The sequence below is a fragment of the Oryzias latipes genome, chromosome 7 (genome assembly GCF_053564925.1).
Source record: "Oryzias latipes strain Hd-rR chromosome 7, Olatipes_Hd-rR_3.1".
Taxonomy (NCBI): Eukaryota; Metazoa; Chordata; class Actinopteri; order Beloniformes; family Adrianichthyidae; genus Oryzias; species Oryzias latipes.
Window position 1 is genome coordinate 14309275 of NC_136243.1, and position 21673 is coordinate 14330947.

General features: G+C 42.0%; 1 protein-coding gene across 3 annotated transcripts; it reads left to right on the forward strand.

Annotated features, from left to right (window-relative positions):
* The first annotated feature begins 1586 nt into the window (after positions 1-1586).
* On the forward strand, positions 1587-20692 carry kdm5bb (lysine demethylase 5Bb). 3 transcript variants are annotated; one of them, XM_011477513.4, is made up of 28 exons: positions 1606-1970; positions 3200-3277; positions 3514-3636; positions 3701-3871; positions 4234-4290; positions 5129-5266; positions 5378-5471; positions 5647-5765; positions 5861-6019; positions 8498-8617; positions 8699-8857; positions 8965-9146; positions 9273-9435; positions 9516-9635; positions 11020-11214; positions 11346-11527; positions 11667-11791; positions 11889-12039; positions 12141-12255; positions 13023-13378; positions 13961-14099; positions 14183-14362; positions 14726-14881; positions 15933-16412; positions 16499-16583; positions 16660-16868; positions 16942-17202; positions 19735-20692. In XM_011477513.4, exons 1-28 carry the CDS (start codon positions 1785-1787, stop codon positions 19870-19872), a joined length of 4641 nt encoding a protein of 1546 aa, XP_011475815.2. In that variant the 5' UTR covers positions 1606-1784; the 3' UTR covers positions 19873-20692. The 3 variants fall into 3 exon arrangements, with proteins under 3 accessions (XP_020560513.1, XP_011475815.2, XP_078806397.1); XM_078950271.1 differs by lacking the exon at positions 1606-1970 and adding an exon at positions 2090-2824; XM_020704854.3 differs by lacking the exon at positions 4234-4290 and having other exon boundaries at positions 1587-1970.
* The last annotated feature ends 981 nt before the right edge of the window (positions 20693-21673 follow it).

Consider the following 21673-nt stretch of genomic DNA (forward strand, 5'->3'; position numbering starts at 1 on the left):
ATGGAGTGGAGCAGGGAACTTGTGGTGTCTTGATGTTTCTACGTCAGACCTCCAAGCTTATTCCAGCGGCTTTTTTTCCCCATCTGCATCTGATTCACAATGGTTTGAATAAAGAAATACTGAGAAATTCAGCTTTACGCTTATTTGTATTTATATATGTCCTCCATCGTCAAAATAAAGTGCTATAAGGGGATGTTGAGAACATCATTATGATCCAGGTCAGATCTTTAAATCGTGTGTGGTTCTTTCTATTAAAAATTGTTGCTTTTTTTTTTTTGAACAAAGATTGATCAGTGTTAGTTGAATCTGCTTTCCCCCAAACCTCCAAACACTAACTCCAATCTGCCAGCAAAAATGAAGCATCAAAAAAAAACTTTCCTTTTTTGCCACATAAAATAAATATATTTAACGGTTCTCAAATAATAAAAATAATAAGATGTGAAAAAATAAATAGAGAAAAAGCCCTATTTATTAATGGAGTCCATTTTTGTCCTCCACTGACTGACTGACGAAGCTGGTGTTGAGTGGCAGATGTTTTCAAACATTTGTGAGCAACAACCAATCAAATTTCTCACTCTGGCTATTTAAACAACGACTCCCGGTAGCCAGGAGGTGTCACCTGCTGGTATCCATCCGCGCGAGTGTAAACATATAATAACGTCTTAAAACAGGCTTTCAATGTCAATATTACAGCAGAAAGTGGCCAAATGTTTAACATTTGGTCTTTCCCGTTGACCACACTTCGTTGTCATGTCCAGCTGTTCGACGGTTTAAAAAATAAATAAAAAGTCAGAATCCGTTGATTCAGTTTTGAATAGAATTTTTTTACTATTATGGCCGCCTTTGACGCTGTTACCATGAAAGATTGTCTGCATTTGAGTCTAAAAAAATCATACTATTGCTCCATTCCGATTTTAATGCTTTAAAACTTGACAGAAATGGCATATATGTGATTAAAGTACACCACAATCAACAAAAATAAAAACATAAACATGCATTCTGCTTTAGTATTTGTTAAAAGTTAAAGTGAAAGCAGTGTCAAGTAAACACCCCCCCCCCCCAAAAAAAAAGAAAGAAAATAATAATCTTTATTATTATTGTTATTATGATAGCTAGGGTTGAAATAAAACTATGTTGCAGGTATATCTAAATCTATTTAAGAATGAACAACTTTGCTAAAATTTAGTACATTTATGTAACTTTACATGAATGATAGATGAAATTATTGTACATTGTTTATTTAGGGGGGAAAAACATCCGAAGTACATAAATGTGCTCCTCATTTTTCTGGAGTCTTGATTACTCTAGTGAATATTTTTTTAAATGGTTTTCTAATAACTCAGCTTGTTTCCAACGTGCTGCAATTTAACTTAACATACCCTCATACATATTCATAATTTTAGACATTAACTGTAAAGTAGTTGTAAAGTATAAATAAAAACACATTAAGGAAATGGATTGAATTCGCAAATCTTACTGTCAATACCTGTGTAATAAAGCAATTTGATAACCAAAAATTGCTGAAATTGAGGCCATTTAACTAGAAAATTGTCTAGTAACTAGTTTTTTGGGCGGACGTGCTCTCTGCCTTGGAACATTCTCTTCACTGTGCGTGGATGTGTACGTGTGTGTGTGTGTGTGTATAGAGTATGTGTGTAATCTGCCTCATCTCGTGTTGATGTCGACTTGCTGCAACCGACTCTGGCGACCGATATACGGGATCCAATCAAACTAATAGGGGGTGAAAAGTCTCTCAGTTATAACACGTCGGCTCCTGCCCTGACATGTCCAGTCCGAGCTTCCACCGGGTCGAAACTGGAAGCCAGCCTCGACCGGACGAGTTTAAGCCTCCTCCGGAGTGCCCGGTCTTCGAGCCCAGCTGGGAAGAATTTCGAGATCCTTATGCGTTTATCAATAAGATCCGCCCCATCGCTGAGAAAACGGGGATTTGTAAAGTCCGACCACCCCCGGTGAGTGCGAAGAAATGCTTTGCAACGTTTCCGCGGCGCGGATGCTGAGTTTAGTTTGGCCGTGGATGAACCGAGCCCTGGGATTTAAAGGGACTGTTCAACATGGCGGATGCTCGGTTGTGTTCATTCTTTGTGCTGCCGCTGCTAGCCGCCTGCCGTTTTTTTTTCTTTCTTTTTTCTACCGTCTCTTTTTTTTAATCCCAAACGCTCTGTCTGCCGGTCCGCTGCTGACCCCGCGGCGTGGGAGCGACCTAGTGGGTGATTTTACGGCGGGTTTGTCGTCCCTGCTCGCCGTTGGTGCTCGCAGCCCGGCCGGAGCGAGCCTCTTCTCAGCTCGGCTAAGGCTAGCACAGCTCACCCGCGAGCTGTCATCATGAGGCTCGCGGCGTTGACATAAGTGGCAATGCGGAAGCCATTCTGATAGTAAAATAGCGTGCAAATGCGTGACATATTCTTCAAAATTAAAAACAGTAAACAATATTTCTAACAAAATGTCCCGTAAAACTGACGTGAATATTGGCATCCTGAAGTGGCAGTTGAAGGTTGATCACTTTCTTTGAGCTCGCGCCCTTCTCTGAAACCTTCATCATGGCAGAACAAAAACATTTTATTTATATTCTATTTCACAATAAAATACAAATTTAAACCATTTAACCTACAATGAAGCTAAAGAAAATACAGTTTATTTTATTAATAAACCAAAGATATTCCACTACAATTGGCGTGATCTTAAAAGTTGTGGTTAAATTAGCACGATCTTCAACACTGACATGAAAACAAGCTGATAAACAGTCCAACAGTCTTCTTGTTGGAGGGTGTTGTCCTCCATGTTGGCTTTGTGGTAAGCTTGGATGGTGAGTGAGTCTTCCATCTGGCCATTTTGTGCAACGTTAGGGGGGATGTTGATTACCCTTGGCACCCAAAACCTGGGGTCCTTCATGTGTTTATTGCACTTTTAAAGTCCATTTTGCACTTTTGATCGTGCGTCTAAGTGAAAAAGGAGCAGTGTGTGATTCACTACCAGCAGGCCCTGATTCTCAACCTAAAAAAAATGTCCTCATTTGAATTCTTTCACTTTTCTATATCACCTTTGATTCATTTCTTAGCCCTGAAAATCGGCCTCAAAGTCCCCCAAAAGTTTGATGGCAGAAACCAAAAGCTTTGCTGGTGAGATGTTCGGCGACTGCAACAGATATTTGACCTTCAAACTTCCCTGTGGTTGTTTTTAGGACTGGCAGCCTCCATTTGCTTGTGATGTTGACAAACTGCATTTTGTTCCTCGTATTCAGAGGCTCAATGAGCTGGAGGTGAGTTTTGTTAATCAGATTATGTCGGTTTTGACTGTTATCTCTTTGTGCTGCTGTGCTAAAAAAAAATCTAGTTCCCTCTTCCTGTTACTCTTCTGCTAAATTACAAACTGTTTTACCGGGTTTGTGTGATTATTAACTGTTTTTTTTACTTGTTATTATTATATTTATAGAGTTTATTGATTTGTTGTTGTATTTTTGGGTCTTTTTCTGATTGTCTCACTGTTTTCTTTTAGGCACAAACCAGAGTCAAGCTCAACTTCTTGGACAAGATTGCCAAATTTTGGGATCTGCAGGGATGTTCCCTGAAGATTCCTCATGTAGAGCGGAAGATTCTGGATCTGTATAAGCTGTATAAGGTTGGTTGTTGATTGCAGTGTGACGTGCTGATCTCAGCTCTGACCGAAGTCTCTGTCGTCTCAGCTGGTAGCAGATGAGGGGGGATTCGAAATTGTCTGCCAGGATCGGCGATGGACCAAGATTGCTCTGCAGATGGGCTACTCACCCGGCAAAGCCATCGGGTCGCACCTGCGGGGGCACTATGAGAGGATCCTCTATCCCTACACCCTGTTTCAGAACGGCGCCAACCTACTGGTGAGCATTGGAAGGACGCTCTGCCCAAAAAATGGTTCCCTTCTCCTGCTAGTGAGCATGTTATTTCAGCTGAAACGTTTGTATTTAAGGACCAAACGGTTGTGTAAAAGATTTGTGCCTATCCCAAACTGACCAAAGATAAGTTTCTATAACACTGCTGTCGTTTTTAAGCTCATCCAGCTTTCCCTTTTTAAAAAAAGTATGAACGTGAAGTCTAATTATCAGAGGGCGCCATGTGTTGTCCTTTCAAGCCCTAACATTCCATAACAAGAGAGCGTCTAAGACCTCTGAATTGGTTCTGCGTGGCCTCTTCGACGGGTCACTTTAAATTGTGTAATTACAAAAGCTCTCTCTTGCCTTAGGCACCAGATCTGGCTTCCAAACTGATGCGTTTGGAGGCTGATCCTGAACTTGAACAGGTATGTTTGTGATCGCGAAGCCGCTCTTCATCATTATTAACAAAATGCATGTTTACCCGTAGGTTTTGGGGGTTCATATGTGCAGACTTAAAGCAGGCACAGGTTGTTGTTGTTTTTTTAAATCATTTTAAAAAAATATATCTTTTTGTTTTGAACTTTTTACTATTTGTCTTATTTTTGTGGTTTAAAATGTGATGTATGTTCTGCTGCTGCAGAGACTTTATGGAGAAGCATCAACATCAGGCTTTAAAGCAGACTTCCACATTTAAACAGCAGTCTGAGGCTCAGATATCTACACAAATATCAATTTATATAGCTATCAAACTGCTCTCTTCTTTCTGCAAACATATTTCCTTTTAATTTCCTGCTTTTATTGTGACGTGTCATGGTCTTGCACACGCTTTCTAACAGTTTTGTGAACACAGTGATCTATGAAAGTAGCCTGCTGCCTCAGCACCACTCAGTCCTTCCTTTTCGATTCGGCATGTTTTATTTCCGATACTTTTGATAAGGCAACCCACTTTTACTAACCAAATCCTCCTCACAGTCTTCTTCCTATGGATGCCAAATAGCTTGTGATGGAGTTTGACCTACTTTTTCTACCAAGTTTACTCTCTGCAGTGGTGGATCTTCAAAATATTTATGCCAACAAATTAGAATATACATTTAAATCCACTTTCTGCTTTAATTTCTCATGTTTTTTGACCTTCTGCACCTGTTTTTTAAATTTTTTTACTAGTCCAGTTGTTCGCTGCTCTTGAAGGTGTTTCCACAGTCACCCAAGTGCTGCTCAACAGCCGGCAGGTTGTGGTTTTAACAGCCCACTGTGTTCCTGCAGTGCGTTCAGAAGCCTGTCCCACAAGAGGAGACTGTCGACAACAAGGAGCACAAGCTGCAGGAACAGGCTCAGAGGCTGCCCCCCCCCATGACTGACACTTGCCCCAGTGCGCGCCGAGCCAAGCGCATGAAGTGTGAGGTGAGAACCGCACACATTCGGCTTTTGCTCTGCTCGCCGCACGCTTCCTGTAACGTCACGTTTTATGTTGTCTCAAGCGCCCACCAGTTTCACTTGTCTCCTCTTAAATAGATCACCTGTGTGAAGACGGAACCAGGTGAGGCCGGGGAAAACAAACCCAATTTGAGGCGTAGGATGGGCTCTTTTGTCGCCAAACCAGAACCAGGTCAGACGTTTTTTTATCTGCTGTGACATTTAAAACCATGTGAAAGCACTTACACTCCTACTCAGATCTACCAACCTGATAGAAAAGATGATGAACGTCTAAAACCCAGTTTTGTTGCTTGTAAAAGCAAAGTCATTAAGTTCCAATCATGTTGGTGTTTGTTGCTGTCTTGTAGAAAAAGAGATTCCTATCTCAGTGAAGCAGGAACCGCTGGAAAGTAAAGAACCAATCAGTGAAGATGACAAATCCAAGTCACGGTACAAGAAGATGATCCCCCTGGTTACTTCAAATCCAGTCAGTAAACCACCTTGTTTCAGGTTTTTGCAAACTTTTAACAAAACAGAGACACAAAGAAGCTAGTTTGTGTGTTCTGTTATTTTGTTGTCCAGGTGGATCTGGTTGTGTGTCTGGTTTGTGCCAGTGGGGGAGACGAGGACCGCCTGTTGCTGTGTGACGGCTGTGACGACAGCTACCACACCTACTGTCTGATTCCCCCCCTCCACGACGTTCCCAGAGGAGACTGGAGGTGCCCCAAGTGTCTGGCTCAGGTGACAATAAACACACCCTAGACTAACCTCTTTAAAGGTTTTTAACCCAAACCATGCCGATGTGGGTAAATGAGCCCAACGTTTATTATCCGTTTGGGTTGTAAATGGGAGTGGGCTGCAAACGGACCAAAACGTGGGTCCCATGGGAATTCAGGAACATTAGGTCAAAAAGTATGGAACCATTGACTATATGAGAACAGGAGCCAGTGAGTGTGATGTCATCCATAGATCCACGACTTACTACCAGCTCCAACCAAATGAAGTCAATTCAGTCGCCGTTTTTTCACGATATGGATGCCACCATGTTGGAACCAGACAACATCAGGAAGGAGTAATTGGTCAGGAATCAGGCTGAGTCACCGTTTCTATGGCAACCATTTGCACTAACCAGGAGTGATCTTGTTCGTCCCTACTACCACTTGAAAGTGTGCTCGGGAGAATCTGCCAATCAAACACTTCAAATGTTTGACACGAGACCAAATAGTTTTATGGAAGCATCCGATTGATCGGTTTATAACTTGAAATAAATAAAAATATTTTGGAAAAAAAAAAAGATTTGCAAGAACATGTTAAAAAAACGGATCCGAGCAAGAATGATTATTCTGACAAAAACTAATGACGGAGTAAGAGCTGTTTATTCCTCAATAGAAGTCGATGAGATTTTGATTTTTTGGCACCAGTGGAAACCGGTACTTCCTGTTTGGACGCGAGAGGGGAGGGGTCACTCAGTTCAGTTCTCGTATACAGTCAATGCATGGAACCCATAAGCAATGCAAATGGGTATGATAGTGACAGTTATTCCACTTAGGAGGGGCCACCTGCACCTGACCTGCAGACAAACCCACATGGGGCGCATCCTTTCACAGTAAAAAAATAGTTTTTTGTTTTTTTTAGTTCTATGATATTCATTTGTAAAGCATTAACTGTGTTTGTTTTAAAGAGCTAAACAAAAAATGAAGCTACTCAAGATTATTTTTAAAGCAGTTGGGTCTAGTTCAGTCATTCCATCTGTTAAAGGAAAAATAACAAACTGAAAATATTCAATTATTTTTAGCATATTCCCCTGTACCCAGCTTGTTCTTGGGCGAAAACAAGACAGACACAGATCCAAAACACACACAAAAAAGACAAGTTGGTACTTAAAGCAATGAAATTTACATTTAAGGACCAAGTAGAGATCAGGTGGCTGAAGGTCTGACATGGAGAAGGCGAGGAAAGACACCCAGTGCTCCCTAAAAGACGTCCCTGTCAGCCTTAGCTCAGAGCAGCATAACTAAGAGCATGGGTCATGGTCACCCAGACCCATAAAGAAGGAGAGTTCAATCTGCAGGAACATTGTTTCCCTACAGACCAGCCTGACAGATGAACACTCTCCATCCTATTCTAGTTTTTTCATTCTAGGAAAATATGCTGCCATGAGATATTTAAGATGTGATCAAGCTTTTTATCTGAGTAAAGCATATTAAAATGTCCTTCTTGTAAAGCTGCCAACCATATTTGAACCATTTTTATACATCTTGAATTGAGAGCTTTTGTTTTTAGCCCTCAGTTTATAAGGCCAGTCAGGTTTCCAGTGTTGACACAATGTGACAGCATCCACAGAGAGATTATAATAATCAGATAATAAATAATGTGCCAAGGTGAAGTCGGATCATGTGGTCAGTTAGTCAACAGGTAGGAACAAGACAGAAAACGGGGAAAATGATTCACAAAAAGAACCCATTTCAGTTTGAGCTTGTTTTTCAGGTGTAAATTCAGTTGTAGTTCTGAAGAGACACAGTGTTCTGTTAAAAACTAAAGAAAGCTGAAAGCTGATCCGCTAAAGACAGAAAAGCTGGCCGGCCCTCCTAACAAAAGTTCACTTCCATTTGTGGGTCTGATCAGAGATTAGCAGATGGAACTTTGTTCAAATGGTTGACATTCGAGTTGAGAGCTTTTAGAGCCAGAGTTTACTTAGGAAAGTATAATAAGAAACATCAATAACTTCAATGGAAAGCGTTGCTTATTCATTGTGGGCTTTAGACAGAAACGCCCTCACAGGTGGGGGAGGGGCATGCAGTTGGCTCACAGGAAATTTTAAGATGGTAGAGTTGGGCTTTGTCCGAATTCCTTCACTACTCACTACATAGTGCGCTATATAGTGTGTTTGCCATTTTGTGGTGCTGTCCAAATGTACTATTCCAAAAAGAAATTTCCCAAAAGTCTCTGCAAAAAACTAGTGTGCATTGATGCTTAGTAGATTGGCAAATATGGACCACAATGCATTGCATAGCCAGTGTCTGTAAAGACAAAATTAATACTTACTCAATCCTGACAAGCAGACAACTGGTATTCGAAGAGCAATCTCTCTAACTTTACTGACAAGAACAATAAAATACTGTACAAGTAACCATATTATGTTTGTTTAGCGTTTTTTTAAACAGCCACTTAACTTATTTGTGACACGAAGTTCACGTTTGTTTTGAATTGTACCCACAGGAGTGCAGCAAACCTCATGAGGCGTTTGGGTTCGAACAAGCCTCCAGAGATTACTCCCTCCGAGCTTTTGGACAAATGGCTGATGCATTCAAATCAGATTATTTTAATATGCCAGTTCATGTAAGTAGATTGAGTTCTTTTTTTAATTATACTCCTTTTTTTTTTTAATAAAGGTAGACATCTCTGCTTTTATCCATACAGATGGTACCCACAGAGCTGGTGGAGAAAGAGTTTTGGCGTCTGGTTGGAGCCATCGATGAGGACGTTACCGTTGAATATGGAGCAGATATTGCCTCGAAGGAGTTTGGGAGTGGATTCCCCATTCCCAACGGGAAATTTAAGGTTTCCCCAGCAGATGAGGTAAGACTCTGAAACCAAACTCCCAAAAGCGTCTGGAGACAGGTGGCTTTCTCTGTAGGAGTTGATCTTTTTGTTGACTTGTCCTCATTTCTGTGTCCTTCTGGCAGAAATACCTCAAATGTGGCTGGAACCTCAACAACCTGGCAATGATGAACCCGTCTGTGTTGACTCACGTAACGGCTGACATCTGTGGGATGACACTGCCGTGGCTTTATGTGGGCATGTGCTTTTCCTCCTTCTGCTGGCACATCGAGGATCACTGGAGCTACTCCATCAACTACCTGCACTGGTACCACCTCATTAGTGATTCCAGCCTTCCTCCTTTGTTTATGCATTCTCTATTTCTCAGAAAATATTTAGAGAAACTAAGCTGGTTGGCTTTAGTTTATATGCTCTGATCCTTTTTCTCTGTAAGGGGGGAACCCAAAACCTGGTACGGAGCGCCTGGTTTTGCTGCAGAGCAGCTGGAGAGTGTGATGAAGAAACTGGCTCCAGAGCTGTTCGAGTCCCAGCCTGACCTGCTGCACCAGCTGGTCACCATCATGAACCCCAACACCCTGATGGCCTACGGAGTCCCAGTAAATATGAAGGAGACTGCGCTCACGATCCTCTGCTGTCTGTTCAAGCGAGCAACGCTCTGAACGTCTCTCTGTTTCAGATTTACAGAACAAACCAGTGTGCTGGAGAGTTTGTCATCACGTTTCCTAGAGCGTATCACAGCGGCTTCAACCAAGGCTTTAACTTTGCCGAGGCGGTCAACTTCTGCACTGTAGACTGGGTATGCTTCACTCATATGAGCTGTACCCCAAAAACAAAATGTTTATGCCTTACAGTCACACAAGCCCAAAACATTAATGTCATTCACATTTTAGAAAATCCAACCGCTGCGTGTTCAGACGTTTACTTTAAATGTTAATTTACCACTTCTAAGTTAATTCTAGAAATCTCTGTTAGTTACTGAATCTCAGCTTCTGCTCCAGCTGTGAACAAAAGAGTTCTGCTCCATTCCTGGATCCTGGAGAGGGAAAACAAAACCATTAAAGCTTCAGGTTCACATTCTAATATTGAAGTCAGAGTATAAGAATTGTTTTGTTACGGTTTACAGCAGGAAGTTTATTTTAAAGGTGTATCCTTGTATAGCAGTTGTCTTCCTTACCTGAAGGCCCAAAGCGCTCTACAATCACAATCCAATTCACACACTGACGGCAGCCCAGGTGCCTAACACTTGTGTCAACCAAAACCACCAAGAGAAATGTGGGGTTCAGTGTCTTGCTCAAGGACAGGCATGGTGGGAACCAAACCTGCGAGATTCTGATCATAGGTTGACCGCACTACCTCTGCGCCACGGCTGCCCAAATCAGAACATTAAAAAAATTAGAAAAGTAATCAAGTTATTTAATTTCTGTCTTGCTGTTTCTATGCTGGAGAATTAGCCCTTTTTTATTTCTTCATGTCCTCCGCTATGTCTCTCCGTTATAGTGTTTCCATTGAGCTGCCGTGTTTCTTTCAGCCCTAAAATGTTTGTCGCTCCCCCCCCTTACACACAAAGTTATGCAGGTTTAAAATGACAAAAAAGAGTGCTGTGTTCCCTTGTTTATCGTGGGAGTTGCGTCCCAAAAATAACCTGCGATATGTGAAATTTAGTAGGATAATAGATGTTTTAAGGCTGTAAAACCCCTCACTACACACCTTATGCACTTTTTTCAGACAGACATGAACATTTTCACACTTTTCTGTTCTGTTTAAACTCTCAAAGTTCAAACCCCCACATAGAAATAAGTCCAGGATTATAGGATCAAACCAAGATCTGATCGCCATCGAAGATTTGTGTAAATGTGGCAAACTGAAAACAGGAGACATGGCACAGAGGGGATTGATTGACAAGGTCAACAACCAATCTGGACGCAGAACACGGTGTGCTGAATAATTGCACCAAAAAAAAACAATCTGTGAAACAGTGAGAGCAGGAGCCAGGTGAACTGCGATTAAACGAGGGAACACTGTCATTCAAACTCTCATCTATCCCCGTTGACATCAAACGTTTATACTTCATGAAAGATTAATTAAGTACAATCTGTAAAAAATACAGCACTATAAAATCCATCGCTCAGAATCTAAACTAACTCTTTTTTTTCTGTCTTTTGTTCTGCACACATCTCCAGATGCCACTTGGCCGACAGTGTGTGGACCACTACCGCATGCTGCACCGCTACAACGTGTTCTCCCACGATGAGATGGTTTGCAACATGGCCGCCAAAGCAGACACGCTCAACATGGTCCTGGCCTCAGCCGTCCACAAAGACATGGTCTTCATGATCCAAGAGGAGCGGGAACTGAGAGAGAAAGCGAAGAAAATGGTACTGCACTCTGCCTTCCATCCTCGTCTTAAAGCTATATGGGTTTTTTTCTGTCGCTTTAAAAAAAAAGTTTATATTTTGTTGCTTTTACCTGATTTGCTTTGTTATTTCTTTCTCCCTCCTTCCTTCAGGGCGTCTTGGACTTCAAAGAGGCAAAGTACGATCACCTCCAGGATGACGAGCGGCAGTGTGCCAAGTGCAGGACCACCTGCTACCTTTCTGCCATCACCTGCCCCTGCAGCCCTGGAGTTCTGGTCTGTTTGTACCACATCGGTGACCTCTGCAGCTGCCCCGTCACCAACTACACACTCAAGTAAGTCCAGTGGATTGAGACTCATGATGCATCAAAGTGACTGTGTGTTTTAAAGGCAGGTTTTGACGGTAAACGGCAGAACTAGTTTGGTGTTTAGGGTCTTGCATCCATGAATTGAGAGAAGTTCTTGTGGCTGCAGTTACAGATACACGCTGGATGAGCTGTACCCCATGATGAGTGCTGTCAAGCAGAGAGCTGAGCTGTACGATGAATGGGCCTGTCGTGTGACAGAGACTCTGGAAGCTAAGCTAGAAAAGAAGAAAGGTGAGGAGAAAACCAGCAGAAAAAGGATCCAGCAGAGAGTGGGGTTGTTTCATTTTGGAGACCTGTGTTTGTGACTGACTTTGTGCTCTCTCCTCAGGCCTGCCCGTCTTTCGCTCTTTACTCTCTGAGTCCGAGTCCAAGCTGTTCCCTGACAACGACCTGCGGCGGCGGTTGCGTCTCGTCACACAGGATGCAGAGAAGTGCGCCTCAGTGGCTCAACAGCTGCTAAACGGCAAGAAACAGACCAGGTAACTTTCAGACCTGACCAGACATCCCATCGAATTCGATCTGATAAACACATTCCTTATCCAGTTGTACCTCCAAAGAAATGGTTATCATCGTCAAACAGGTATCGATGTGGAAGTGGGAAGTCACGCAGCCAGTTGACTGTGGAGGAGCTCAGTTCCTTTGTGAGGCAGCTGTATAACCTGTGCTGCAGCCTCCCTCAGGCCCCCATGCTGAAGGTAATCGGAGGAGAAGCTCCAATGTCTGGTCCTACAGCAGTATGATCATGTTTAAGTCTGTAGCACAAAGCCTGATCGCTAATTCTTTTTAAAGACCCACTCAGATGAAAATCATCATTTTGGTGTTTTTAACATGTTCTTCTGGCATTTTTCTGATGATGGAGGACATTTACAAAGAAAGTTAAGCTTAAAATAGTGTTTCTGAGTATTTCTTTATTCAAATCAATGTGAATCAGGGAGCAGATGCAGAAATGCCGTTTGGAAAAGCTTGGAGGTGTGACGTAGAAATTAAAATTAGCGGGTCACAGGCTCCCCGCTCCGCTGCGTTCTGATGGATCCACTAGCAGACAAATAGATCCATGTAGTCTGAGCTGGAATCTGGCTCTGAACTGTACGACTGGATAACTCCAATGTTGCTCACCATTTTTGTAGCACCATTAATGTTTGGTGGGGGGTGTAAAGGGCTGTAAGCTAGCAGGAGAACGTGTACACAGATGGGTGACGGAAAGTGGGGGCGGGCTTATTCTGCGCCAGACGTCCTGCCCACAACTCGGAGGTGAATTTCTAATAAACTCCTGCAGCTTTGCAGAAACTTTCATAGAAAACAACACAGGTTTTTACATTTTAGCTCAAAACGGCATATTTATAATTAAAAGACCACTGGGAAAGCTTTGAAAATAGATAAAAACAAATGATTGGAGTGGGACTCAAACCTGACCATCCTCATTGGTATTTACTCGCTCTGTGTTTGATCTCTTTGCTCTTAGGAACTCTTGAATCGCATCGAAGACTTCCAGCAGCACAGCGAGAAGGTCTTGGCAGAGGAATCTCTCAGCGTGGCCGAGATCCAGAGCCTGTTAGACGTCAGCTTCGACTTTGACGTGGATCTGCCAGAGCTGCCCAAACTCAGAGTGAGGCTGGAGCAGGCGCGGTGGCTGGAGGCGGTGCAGCAGGCCGCCACCCAGCCCGCCACCCTCACTCTGGAGACCATGAGGATGCTCATTGACCAGGGAGTGGGCCTGGCACCCCACTCGTCTGTGGAAAAAGCCATGGCACGTCTTCAGGAGCAGCTCACCATGTCAGAGCACTGGGAGGACAAAGCGAGCAGCCTCCTTAAGGCGAGGTGAGAGGGAGCACTCCAGGATGTTCCGAAGAACGGAGGAAGGACACCAAAAAGATCCTGTGAACCAAACACTGATCATGTGTTAAACATTGGCCTTTTTCCTAGAGTCGCACTGATTATGACTAAATTCAGTCGTCGGTGCTCCTGATTTTGCTTCATTTTAATTACAGCTAGTGCAAAATGCTGCTGCTAGAATATCCAACATGAACAACAAAAAAGTGAGCATCCCGTTTAGTTTTGCCCTCATTTCATTGGTACTCAGTTTAACTGTCATTAGTGCTTCTTAATGGCTTTAATGGCATGGCTGTCAGGAATGCACTTCACTTCCTACCTTCATTCAAAAAACTAATCTCAGGGCCAATTCCTAGAACTCTCTTAAGTGTTTAGACTTTTTTTTTTTAAAGTTTACTACAGTTTTAATAGAGCTTGACATAATTGAAATTTTATACTTTCATAAAGAAGCTTTGCTTAAAAGAAGAGCTTTTATCAGTTACTAAATGTTTGGAGAATAGGTCATTTTAAAGGATCTTTACAAAGAGAATTGAGCTGATAATGTACTGAGGCGTATGTCTTTCCCATTAGACCCCCCCACTCCATAGAGACTCTTAGCGCTGCTGCTGAAAAAGCATCTGGAATCCCCGCCTACCTCCCAAACTGTCTCCTCCTGAAGGACACCATCAGAAAAGCCAGCGAGTGGCTTCAGGAGGCCGACGAGCTTCAGGTTAGAACAAAAAAGTCAAACATTTTTGATGCGTTTACGCAAAGAATATTCTAAGAGTTATGGCTTTAATCTGTTCCATTTAGACCAGTGGCTGTGTGCTGATGGTGGACAGCCTCTCTGACATGGTGTTACGGGGACAAGCCATTCAGGTCCACCTGGAGCCTTTGGACCAGCTGGAGACTTTGTTGGTAGCTGTGCAGGAGTGGAAGGAATCTGCTGCAGCCGCTTTCCTTCAGAAGGACTTAACCAAGAACTTACTGGAGGTAAGTCCTTCACTAAAGTGGAAATCGCAAATTCCCCCTTATGGTTTCTTATTTCAATGTAAAACTAACTGTTTGTGTAAAAATATAAGGTTTGTAAAAAAAAAAATTCATTTACCGGTAAATCTTTATTTAAAATGGTCAAGCAATGGGTCGGCACATTGAAAAACACTAGTCTTTATTTTAGCCTCAATATTTCTAACTGTTAAAATAGTGACAAACTACACATGTTAAATAGCATATGAGTCATTTACCTAATATTACGGATTATTTCGTATTTATAAAAAACAGACGGGAGGAGCAGCAGAAAGAGACGTTCTAGTTATCGTCTCCCAGTCAAAACTCACGTCTTTATCCTCCGTCCAGGTTCTGTGTCCCCGGCTTGAGGCTGCAGGTCTTTTCAAGAGGAAGGCCAGGAAAGGAAAAGACGCGATGAAAAGTAACAAAAAGAAAACGGCGCGGCTCAACACCATCAGCGACGTGGAGAAAAGTCTTTTGGGGACCAAAGATCCTACCTCTGCAGTGAGTTTAACCATCAGCTGGTACATGTTACTGTTTTTACCGGCATAATACCGGAACAGACAGACCGGCTCTGTACGTTATTCTGGATACAAAGACGACATTTAGAGCTAAAGTGGTTGAGTTTTTAAAAGTTGTTTTATGAAGCAATAATCATCACAATTGCACACATTTGTAAAACACCTCAATTTAATTACCGGCACAGTTTACACACCAATAAAGTCCTTCCTAATGCTCACATTTAGGTGAACAACAATGTTAAGCTTTTTATAGGACAGAATCCAGGCAATTATGGGATTATCTGTTCGTTTCTGTCGATTATATCACAAGCAAGTGTCAGAATAAATATAAAAACACAAGTTTTATGTGTAGTTTTGAGCATAAAACTGTAAAACACAAAGTAGGAGACTCAAAAAGGCCACGTGTTACCTTCACAGACAAGAAAAAAATGTCCAAATACCTTTTTATTAGTTTAATCTGGAGATATAAGTAATAAAAATAATAATTTAAAGACAGGCAATTCTCTGAAAATGTACAGCAAACCTTAGGCTCCATAAACATAACAGTAGAGCTGGTTTTAAAACAGAACAAACCGGTATGTGAGTTTCCAGCGCAAACTTCCTTATTTGTTTTCTGACAAACATGAATTTCACTAGAAACAAATGGTGAAGCGAGCCTGCTGCAATGATGCTCTTCCAGAGAAGATGGTATCTCTCCCTGTTAAAATATCATAACCTGTGCTCCGTAAAGGCACGTCTGCAGTTCAGATGACTGCAGGTTTTCCTCCACTGGAGAAAAACAGCAACAGTTCTGCTTTAAGGGTTCCACGTTTGCTTGTGAATCTGTTTCCTGTAAATAGGATGTGTATGATTTTGGAGTTTTTTTCCCAGGAGGAGAAAATGTGTGTCATTTTATTAACGACATAAACACTGAGCAGGCAGCACAAACTAGTTTTTTGGTCAGAAACAAAGATAGATGGGCAGATCCTTTTGGTGGAATTCTTTTGGTTTAGGATTGGAGGGAAATGAGCGGCTGCTATCGTTCTATTCCACAGGTGGCGACTCTGGAGGAGCTGCGTGTGAGGGAGATGGAAACCTTCTATAATCTCAGGGCAGCAAATGAATCAAAGCTCCTTCCCACAGCAGACTGTATGGACCTGAAGGTGTGCTTCTGCCAGAAGGCTCCCATGGGCGCCATGCTGCAGTGTGAGCTCTGCAGGGACGCCTTCCACAGCGTTTGCGTCAGGGACTCGTCGGGCTCCTGCGACACCCAGCCGTGGCTCTGCCCGCACTGCCAGCGCTCAGAGAAGCTTCCGCTCAGCAAAGTGCTCTCTCTGCTGGAATCCCTACAGCGCATTGGGGTGCGCCTGCCAGAAGGCGATGCACTTGGATATCTGGTGGAGAGGACACACAACTGGCAGGAGCGAGCGCAGCAGGTCTTGTGTAAGCTACCAGAGCTGGAGGAGAGGCCTAGAACTCCTCCCACTCTAACCCATTGGGTGTCAGGCTGTGAAAACGATCCCAAAAACACTCAGGTCATTGATATTGTCTTCCTTGATACGTCATATTAGCAGGTAACCTTTTGTAGATGCTAAATTTGGGGTTGAATGTTTCGATGCAGGCTCCTTCTTTGACTCCAGAGTGGAACAGGACAAGCCATGCTCAGACCGTCTTCTACACGGAGCAGAGATGCATCCCCCTGCAGGGTACGGGCGTCCTCCAGAGGCTGATAAAAACTAGCCCTCTCTCTGCTTCACCCCAAAACCTTTGTGTCTTTGTCAGGCCTGAGCCCAGAGCTGGAGGGTTTGATGGTGGAAGGGCTGCTGCTGCAGGTGTGCCTGCCCCAAGTCCAGAGCCTCTATCATTTTTTACTGGACAGAGCCAGCAGCCAGCAAGCCAAGAGATGCAGATCGCCCCTCCTGGAGGAACCCACGGACCGCGACAAACACATGCAGTTTATCTCTCAGGGAACAAACGTGTCGCTCAACCAGGTAAGGCAGTGCAGAGGGAACAAACTCACCCTTTCGGGGGGTTTGTTTGTAATGGGTTGATCCGGTGTTTCAGGATGGTACCGGCAGCTCCAAAGAAGCTGGTTCTGAGAGGAAAATAAAGAGGCATCTGGAGAAGGAGGGTTTGGATGCAGAACACAGGGGGAAGGACAGAAAGCACTCTCACAAAAGACAGAAGATGACTAAAAAGAAGTCTCAGCGCAGGTCGGCTTCAACGTCATCCTCTCCACGCTCCGACTTCTCCCAGTCCGAGGACTCGGATGAGGAGATGGCTGTGTGTCCAGCGGAGGACTGTCAGTTACCAGAAGGAGACGAGGTGAGAAAAAATGAGCAGGGTCTATGCCTGACTTCAAAACAAACGGTATTGGAAACTCAAAGCTAAATATTTAAGTGTTTTAATGAGCTTAAGGTTCTGTGGATTAAAACAGCTCCACCTCTCAAATGACGCCCAATCAACAGGTGATATTCAGTAAGAGAGATTCAAATCTGTATCTGGGAACAGAAACTTTTGAACTACCCTGTTTGAAAACTTCTGTTTTTTTTAATAAGCGCACTTTCTCTAGACTACACTACAAGTTTTATTTTATTTACAATCCTCGTTCTTAATATTTTTTACAATATTATTTTTCATAACACACATTGCAAACTTGTACTTGCAAAACAGAATGCAAAATGTAAAAAAAAATGTGAGGAATGCAGTTCTACTAACATACATTTTACTCTTATGTTTTAGTTTATTCACTAGTGAAGTCACTTCAAAAACCAAACCAGAGTCTCTCCCCTGTTTTCAATCTCCAAACTCCTGCACCTCCATGGTTTTATCAAATTGAAATTCTATTTTCTATTTTTTGTACAACCGATTCTTCCAACAAGTTGTAGCTTGTACTGTTGTGCTCAGTATCAAATCTTCCAACATTTGAACTCATCCTAAACCAGTTTTACATTCAATTCTATCAGTTTGTCAGATCGTCCCAGTTGAGTTGAGCTGTTTCTGCTCAAAAGCAGAGGGAAAAAGGCTGGATTGTCTACTTTTGAGGTGACTACATCTCTATATTTTACTCAGAGATCCCAAGTCAACTTGTTACAGAAAATCTTGCGAGCTTTCATTTGGTGTTAAGTATCTTGCAAACGTCTGCATGTTGAGGCAGCGCATGAAGGTCGGAGGAGTAAGGTTAGTAATGCATTTCAACTAGGCCTGCACAATTAATCACAAATTTATCGCAGCAAACATCGCAATAAATGGTAAACCGTAAATGTGCCAAAAAAATGTTATGGCAACTTGAACTATTTAATGAATTGAATACAGTGATCCCTTGATTATCGCGGGGGTTACGTTCCAAATAGAACCCGTGATAAGCAAAACCCGTGAAGTAGAAACCTTTATTTTTTTTACAATTATTATACAATGAAATACACTATTATACATTGAAAAGAAAGAACAAACCATTTAACAGGCTAAATCAATTGTTTTTTTAAAGAATAAAAGTACTTTAGAAACGTTTTTTCAACAAATAACTTCTGTAGTGTGCTGTCAAATAATAATTCCAATCATCGATAAGAACAGAAGGCTTTAAATTGCGGAGATTAGCCCCGCCCACCGCGACCCGAGTGGATTAAACGGAAGAAAATTTAAAATGATTATGAAAAAAATAAAAAAGTACAGTGGGACAGATAGTGACTCCGGTCTTCTTTTTCACTGCTCTTCATACTGAGCCGCTGCATCCTCTGCAGCGTTTTTTCCTTTTGAAGCCCGCGGTGCAGCTGCAGGTGTGTTTGTTCGGGAGAGGAACATATTGATAGGCAGTTGTTGTCGCTCTTTTTTCTTCTTTGCTAAAGATCCTTATACACCGACATGCCACCATCGATTATGTTGGAGAACTGTAATGAACGGCTCATCAAAGGGTCCCATTCTTGAGCTACTCGCTGAGTGACTTTTTAGCCAATTAGAATGCAGAACACAATGCACAATCCAAATCCGTGAAGTAGCGAAACCGTGAAAAGTAAACCGTGATATAGCAAGGGATCACTGTAAATCCCTTTATTCCTGTGACCAATCGGATGGAGCCTTTATGCTAGACGTTGCCGTCCTAATTTGATGAGGGTCATTTGGAGAATAATTTAAGGTATTTTAACTCTTATTTAAATTAAGATATGCTGTGAAATGGAAATGTTTTTGTTGTTTTTGCTACTTCTTCATGTACTGCAAGTTATATCGTCATCACAACATTGATCAATAATATCGCATATCGCGAGTTTTCCTCATATCGTGCAACCCTAATTTCAACACCGTTTTTTCTTGTTAAAATGGATCAGATGCAATTTTTTAAAAAGTCGTCACGGGAGGAACTGCGGTTTACTTATTAACAAGTACGTTTGCAAGAAGTCTCTGAACAGCTGAAAACAGATTTTCTGCTAATAAAATGTGTTTTTGGTGTTTTTAAAATGTCCTTGTGGCCTTTTTCTGATGATGGAGGACATATATGAAGAAAGTTAAGCTCAAAATGGCATTTCTAAGTATTTTTTTATTCAAATCATTGTGAATCAGGAGCAGACGCAAAACTGCTGTTTGAAAAAGAGTTTATTTGTGACGTAGAAACTACACTAGGCAGGCTACAACCTGCGGTCCACTCTACAACAGAGAAGTCAACTCAGAGGTGAATTTCTAATGAACTACTGCCGCTTAGCAGAAACTATGTCCTAGAAAATGGCACATACTTTTTTCATTTTCGCCCAAAAACTGCATAATCATAACCATAAAAGACCACTGGGAACTCTTAAAACAGCTCAAAAGAGTTCTTTTTGTTGTTGCTTTTTCATGGATCGCTTGGGTGGTGGTGTGTGTCTGCAGGTGGACTGGGTCCAGTGTGATGGCAGCTGCAACCAGTGGTTCCACCAGGTGTGCGTTGGGGTGACGCCGGAGATGGCCGAGAAGGAGGACTACGTTTGTGTCACTTGTACACTGAAGGACGGACACATGAGAAAATGAAGAGATGGAGGAGAATCAGCCGTTTTTTTTAGAAAAAAAAACATTTTATGTTGATGTTTCTGAAGTTTGACCGTTACTGGAGTCCCAAGCCTGGATGTGTCACTGATGCGTTCCCTCGTCTCCTCACACCCTGACCCGTCCCTCCATCCATTGTAACAACGGTGCTATCTCCTCTTTCAATTGTTGTCCAGATCTACAATGTTTAGGGTTTTTTTGTATTTTTACATATATTATATATATTTCTTCTTATAAATTGTTTGTGATTGTGTAAATGATAAAAAAAAAGAACAAAAATAGGATGTAAAGTGTGCTGCATGGGATTTTACGTCAGCGCAAAGGAGTTTTACGCCATAAAATCCCAGATTAAGAGTGAGGAGGATTACATTTATTTCCGTTGGAACCTCTTTGCATGCTCAGTCAGAGTCATGGGGTCTGAAGTTGAGGTATTCATCCCCTAAAACTCTCCCCAAAGTAAAATATTACTTTTTTTTTAACTTCAGTGTGTAGTACATTCATTTTAATATAAGAATTGTGGGTTTTTTTTCCTTTCCCTGTCCTTATCTTTCTTTTCTTGTAGCATAGGTTTATTTATCTGAGCAATAACGAGTTGACTGAAGTGACTGCGTCTCAATAGGTGTTGTAGCGATGATGATGATGAAGCTGCTCAGGTGGATGGGCTGCAGTTCTGGTGGACGCACCGGACACACACGCTGCTGACGTGCAGACCCACAGCATCTAACCAACGTATGATACAGAGGGGCGCATTGCGGAAGTCAAAATGTTAAGGTTATATCGTGGAATAAAACCCTTTTTGTTCTAAGTGACAGCCTGTTTTATTGCCTTATAGTTGGGGTGAAAACATTTCAAAAGTTGTTCTAAAATGCCTCTTTTTTAGGCTTTAACTCTTACATTGCCAACATGTTAGCAGAGACTGGAGTTCTGTGGACGTGATGGGTCATGAAAGCCATGGGAAGGTCAACAGAAGCAGATGTAGCAGAAGCTAGTTAGCCAGCAGGGGGCGCCAAAGCCTCTGAAGCATTCATTCATTAATTCTAAAAGGCAGCAGTGAAAAGACAAAAGAAAAGCGCTCAAGTAGATAAAGTTATTTAATCATATTGATGTTCCAATCAGATCATCTACTGTAAAAGCATTCCTAGTGGTCTATCAATTAGGATTATGCCATTTTTATCCAAAATCAAAAAACGTGTTTTCTGGGACATAGTTTCTGCAGAGCGGCAGTAGTTCATTAAATATTCACCTCTATATTGTGGGCAAATGGTGTCTGCTCTGACTATGGTACAAATATGCTGTGAAATTGGGAAACATCTCAGCTATTCTCCACCGCCATGAATCACATTCCTTCCAAACAGCACCGCCTTTCTGAATGTTGCCAGGTGAATGATAAACATGTCAAACCCAAACAAGGTTATTCGAGAGGGGTTAAGAAAAGGAAACCTTTGGCAAAGTAATTTTGATAAACATACAAAATTAGTTTTTAAAATACAGAATATGTTTGTTAAAAGCAAAAACCCTTATGCCTAAAGGATTTTTGCAATTATTTTTGAATCTTCAAAGAGGAGCTGCCTGTTCCATGTGTAGTTGTAGTTCAAATCCAAAGCAGAAGGATTCTGCATTGGGTTCTGCTGTGATTCTCATGGACCTTCATGCTCCAGAGAGTTTTTATTTTTTTTAATTCATTTTGTTACAGGCTTTTTAAGTTTCTAGAAAAACCTTCTTCCATTCTTAACCAAAAGAATGAACAATTTGCCAAACTGTTTTTTTTTACGATAGTTTTATCCCT

Coding starts and splice junctions, on each gene's coding strand:
- kdm5bb (XM_011477513.4), top strand. CDS start 1,785: ATGTCCAGTCCGAGCTTCCACCGGGTCGAAACTGGAAGCCAGCCTCGA. Junction 8,858..8,964: donor AGGTTTCCCCAGCAGATGAG/GTAAGACTCTGA, acceptor TCCTTCTGGCAG/AAATACCTCAAATGTGGCTG. Junction 14,882..15,932: donor CCAAAGATCCTACCTCTGCA/GTGAGTTTAACC, acceptor TCTATTCCACAG/GTGGCGACTCTGGAGGAGCT.